Consider the following 5000-nt stretch of genomic DNA (forward strand, 5'->3'; position numbering starts at 1 on the left):
ATTTCAAAACTTCTGTTCCTCCGTAATCGTTGTGCGAAGAAGAGATACTATCATAAAACTGATGAAAATACACGAACCAATACATCAGGTACGCAAACACTCACACACACATACACACACACACACTCACACACACATACACACACACATATACACACATACACACACACACACATTCTTACAGACACTGACAGGCACGCATGCAAACACATACAAACGCATTATTATTCATATTTTACTAGAATTTATGATCTAAATGGTGGTGTTAAAGCGTGGGAAATTGGGGCAAAGCACTTTTCCCAAAGCACTAACCCTAACCCCCCAATATTTTTTTTCGGGGAGCAAAGTATCATTTTGCTTCCCCCAAAATTTTGACTTAAAAATTCATTAAAAATCAGTTCACTTTTATTTTTAACTGGAATTCGTGTTTATTTACAGTAAGTTTTTTTGAGCGTTCGTCTTAAGCAAATAAGTGAAGCCTTCAGTATTAGAAACCAGCTTTTAAACAAATTATTTTCAAAGTGCCGCATCGCGTTACCATAGCAGGGAAGCTTTAAAATCAATTTCACTTTTAAACTTTAATAATTAATACTTATTTTAATTATAATTAATTAATTAATTAATAATTAATTACTGTTTCTCACGTTTTTTATTATTAATTGTTTTCAGTATTAAAATATATTTTGTTAACAGATTAAGTTAAGTGTTTTTAATAAAAATATTATCGTATTAAAATTTAATTGAAATTTTTTATGTAAATATAATAGCTGGGTTAGTTAATTATTATAAGATTAATCATTAATTAGATCATTAAGATTAATAACTGAATTAATTGTTGTTCAATTAAAATTAAATTAAATAAGTTGATTGAATTTGAATTTGTTGCTCTTAGCGTTCTAATTACTCGCGCCCTTTTTGTCTGACACCTTTACATGATTCCTCTGTTTCTAAATTTATTAGATTTATTAGATTATTTAATAATTAATTTATTATTTATTATTATTTATTTATTATTATTATTATTATCTATAATTTATTGTTATTATTGTTGTGTGTGTATGTGTGTGCGTGTGTATGTGTGTGTGGGTGGTTCGCAGTGGCAGTTGATCTGGACAACTTAGTGGAGGGTCCAAATTTAAGGCTGAAAATTGGCAGCAAAAAATTATCTCTTTTTAAATGTTTTCAGTATGTTTCAATGTTGAATGGCTAAAGACTTTCATTTTTCGAATTTCGTCATTTTTCGTCAAAAAGACATTTTTCGGTTAGAAAAGTGTGTTTTACTGGCTTGGTTCTTCTTCAGACTGAGCTAGCATGTTCACCGGAATCTTTTCACCATTTGAAAATATTTTTTTTAAAAAGATTTTATTTTTGCTAAAAACTTCCATGCCCTGAACGTCACTGGGTAAACAATATCAAAATATATAGACCAAAGTTGTGAGAACATCTCGAAATAAATTCTTTATAAATGATACAATTTCAATTTCAAATAACTCAAAAAAAATGAATGTTACCGAAAAAAGACCAATTTTAATAATTACAGTGTTGAATTGACTGTGCCATTAGCTCATTCTACTCTATTAATTAATTTAATAAGTTAATAAGTTTATAAATTTAAATCCAGATAAACCATGATCAAAGCACATCATTCATTTCTAACGCTCATAGCCATGTTGGTGAACGAGGTATACTCAAATACAGGTCTGTATTTCTTTGTAATGAACACACATACACAAACACACACGCCTAAGCCTCCTCCCACACACACACACACACAACACACACACAGATATATATATATATACAATTATTTATAAAGATCACTGCGTTTTTGGCTAGTTTCTTTTTTTCTCTAGGTTCATTATTGAGATTAGAGTTAACGTCACTTTCATCAGTAACGACGCATTTAGTTCATGTTCTTGCCGAAGACGCAGTGATCTTTATAAATAATTGTATTTATGATAGTCTAAAACCCCCAAAAAATATATATATATAAATATATATATTATATAATCTATAAATTCTACCGAATGTTTGGCGTTAACATGTTTGTAGTTCGTTTTTTCGATTTTCTCACTAAAGTTTTTTGGTTAACGTTTAGTTTATTAAAATTCAAAATAAACTTATTTTCCGGATTCATGCTGCAAATAAGGCCATATTTCGATTCCGAATGAATCATCATCATCAGTGCGGTTAATGTTTATATAGAAAAATATTGACTTTGTCAAAATGAACTTAGATGGAAAAACGAACTACAAACATGTTAACGCCAAACAGTCTGTAGAATTTATAGAATATTGTAAAAATTATGGTCTATCACCAACAAATATATATAAACTCACACACACGCCACACACACAAACTAAACCGTTTTTTCGGTAATTGCCGACTTTCTTCCTACATTTCTCAAGTTTTCTCAGATAAAGTCAGCCACCTAATCGTCGAAACGTGTGAGGACATAGTGTGCATACCTCCCGAAGGCTGGAAGGTCCGTGCTCTGCGACCGGTCTCAAATTCAGTCAACTACACCAGTTTCGTCTTCAAACACATCATAAAATTTGATCAGCCTGGTGAGTATGATGTCTTCTGTGAGGTTATCAAGGAACTGGAGAGCAAACGGATCAATGGGACGGTTGTTGTTAATGGTATCGGTAGAAACTTTTGAGTTTTATTCTCGTTGTTTGTACGTTCATGTGAATAATTCGTGAATTATATTAAATTATTATTAAATTAAATCAGACTATTAAATTTTAATTCACTTAAAATAGAATTATATTTGAAGTGTAGCCTCCTTTGATTGTGACCAGTATTTGTATTAAAGTCAGTAAAAGAGATTTTCAAAATTTGGGCCAGCGTCAAACTTTTCCACATCCGCCACTGAATGTGCACACATTTTTCCAAACCCACTCTTGCAGTCTGTTTTCATGATATTTACTATTAGCAATATCCAAAAGTAACAACATCATAAACATATGCACACACCAAACAGACACACACAAAGGAACACACAAACACACACACAAAGGAACACACAAACACACGCAAACAAACAAACACACACTATCAAACGCAAACACAAACAAACACACAACAGAGTTTGAGAATCCGCGTGATCACAATAAGTACACACATCCGAAAAAATTGAATTCCATTGACTGAAGGGATTTCCATGTATTCAAATTCGGTCACTGCTATAGTTGAGCCAGAAGCCCCAACTGTTACACCATCTCACCATTAAATTTCTGAAATCTTTTAGCTGGAAAATCTTCTAATTGTCGGGATGGATACACTACAAAGATTATTGAAAGTAACTACAATTTATATGTGTTTGTAGGTATGTGTGTATGTATGTATGTAACTTTTAACTGTCGTTCTATATATTGCTTAAATATATAGATAACTATGTAATGTATATCCCGTGTTTTTCTGGATAGATACCAAACATTGTTATACATAAACCATGAACCATCGTATTAACAACTAACACCTTTTTTGTTAACATTGAGTTTGTTAACTTACTAACAACTAACATCTAACATGCCTCTCATAGATCATTTAGGAAAAATTTTTATTATTTGCTGAAAATTTGTGTGAACTTGGAACATTTCTGTTTAGGTGGCCATACTAGATGAAATTTATATAATATCTATTATGGTCATCCTGCTTTCTTTTAATTTTCAAGTTTGAGATGCAAATAAAATTTCGTTTCGTTTTGTATGTATGTACGTTTCGTTTCGTTTCGTTTCGTTTCGTCTGTATGTATGTATTTATGTATGTATGTATGAACATGTATGTATGTATGTTTGTATGTATGCTTGTATATATACAAAAAATACAAAGTTGAAAGGCGGGACTTTGAGTTTTCTGAGATGTTTCTCACTCTACTTTACTGTACAATCCCTGTCGCTACGCTCATACTCGTCATCATACTCCTCATGGGCTTCTGTCGGAGAAATGGTAGAAATTATTTCTTATAAAATTATTAATTACTATTATAATATAATAATTTATAAATTAATAATCAATATTATAATTAATAATTTAATATAATAATTAAATTATATTAAACGGTGATCGCCAGTATTCACAGACACTGTTGTATTTGTGTTTGTTTGTGTGTGTGTGTATTTGTTTGTGTGTTTGTTTGTGTTTGTTTGTGTTTGTTTGTGTGTGTCTGTTTGGTGTGTGCACATGTTTATGACGTTGTTACCCTTGAATATTTATTGCTAAATATAATATAATATAATTTAATAATAATAATAGTAGTAATAAAAATAATAATAATAATTTTTTTTTCTTATTATAATTATTTAAAATTGTTTAAAGATTATTTACACTATCCAAGAACACTGCCAAAAATTCCAACCAATGCTGCAATTGAAAGTTTGAAGATTTTTCTACTGATCTGAAAATATTTTAATAATAAATGTTATATTATTAATAATATTATATTAATTAATAATAAAAATAGTAATTAATAATTATTTTAATTATTTAATATCGGTGGGTTACTAGAAAGAGTGCTTTCGAAGGGGGACATACTCTTATATAAAGAATATACTAAGTTAACTTCATTAGCTTCATTACTTAGGGAATTATTTTGAACAACTAATTATAGATATGCGCTTGATCTGACTTTGATTGGGCGTTTATCTAAACCGCTTTACAATTTTACATGCAATTTTTCTTTAGTATTCATTCAAAACTGGAATACTGTCTTTGGAATTTGAAAAAAGATTAGAATCGCGGATGTAATATAATATATCCAATCCATGGTTAAAATCTTAGAATAAGTTATTCCCTTATTGGTTTTTGGCTTAGTGGTGCCAGAATTAACATACACAATGGTGGGTTTTTTGTTAGAAGGTGTGGTTTATAATTAAGAAATTGATCCATTGCTTGCTCCCTCTGTGATGGCTCAATTGTTAAAGGCGCCTTGTCTTGCTGCTGCAGTAACTGGGTTCGAATTCAAAGAGATCCTCGACTACCATATGCAATGTGTA

At 30.4% G+C, this 5000-nt stretch overlaps 1 protein-coding gene across 1 annotated transcript; it reads left to right on the forward strand.

Annotated features, from left to right (window-relative positions):
- Window positions 1-1628: 1628 nt before the first annotated feature.
- HELRODRAFT_183428 (hypothetical protein) lies at window positions 1629-3156 on the forward strand (the record flags this gene model as incomplete). Its single annotated transcript, XM_009012463.1, has 3 exons — window positions 1629-1698; window positions 2409-2642; window positions 3092-3156. 3 exons carry the CDS (start codon window positions 1629-1631, stop codon window positions 3154-3156), a joined length of 369 nt encoding a protein of 122 aa, XP_009010711.1.
- Between the last annotated feature and the right edge of the window lie 1844 nt (window positions 3157-5000).

Source organism: Helobdella robusta (genome assembly GCF_000326865.2).
Source record: "Helobdella robusta unplaced genomic scaffold HELROscaffold_107, whole genome shotgun sequence".
NCBI classification, from domain to species: domain Eukaryota; kingdom Metazoa; phylum Annelida; class Clitellata; order Rhynchobdellida; family Glossiphoniidae; genus Helobdella; species Helobdella robusta.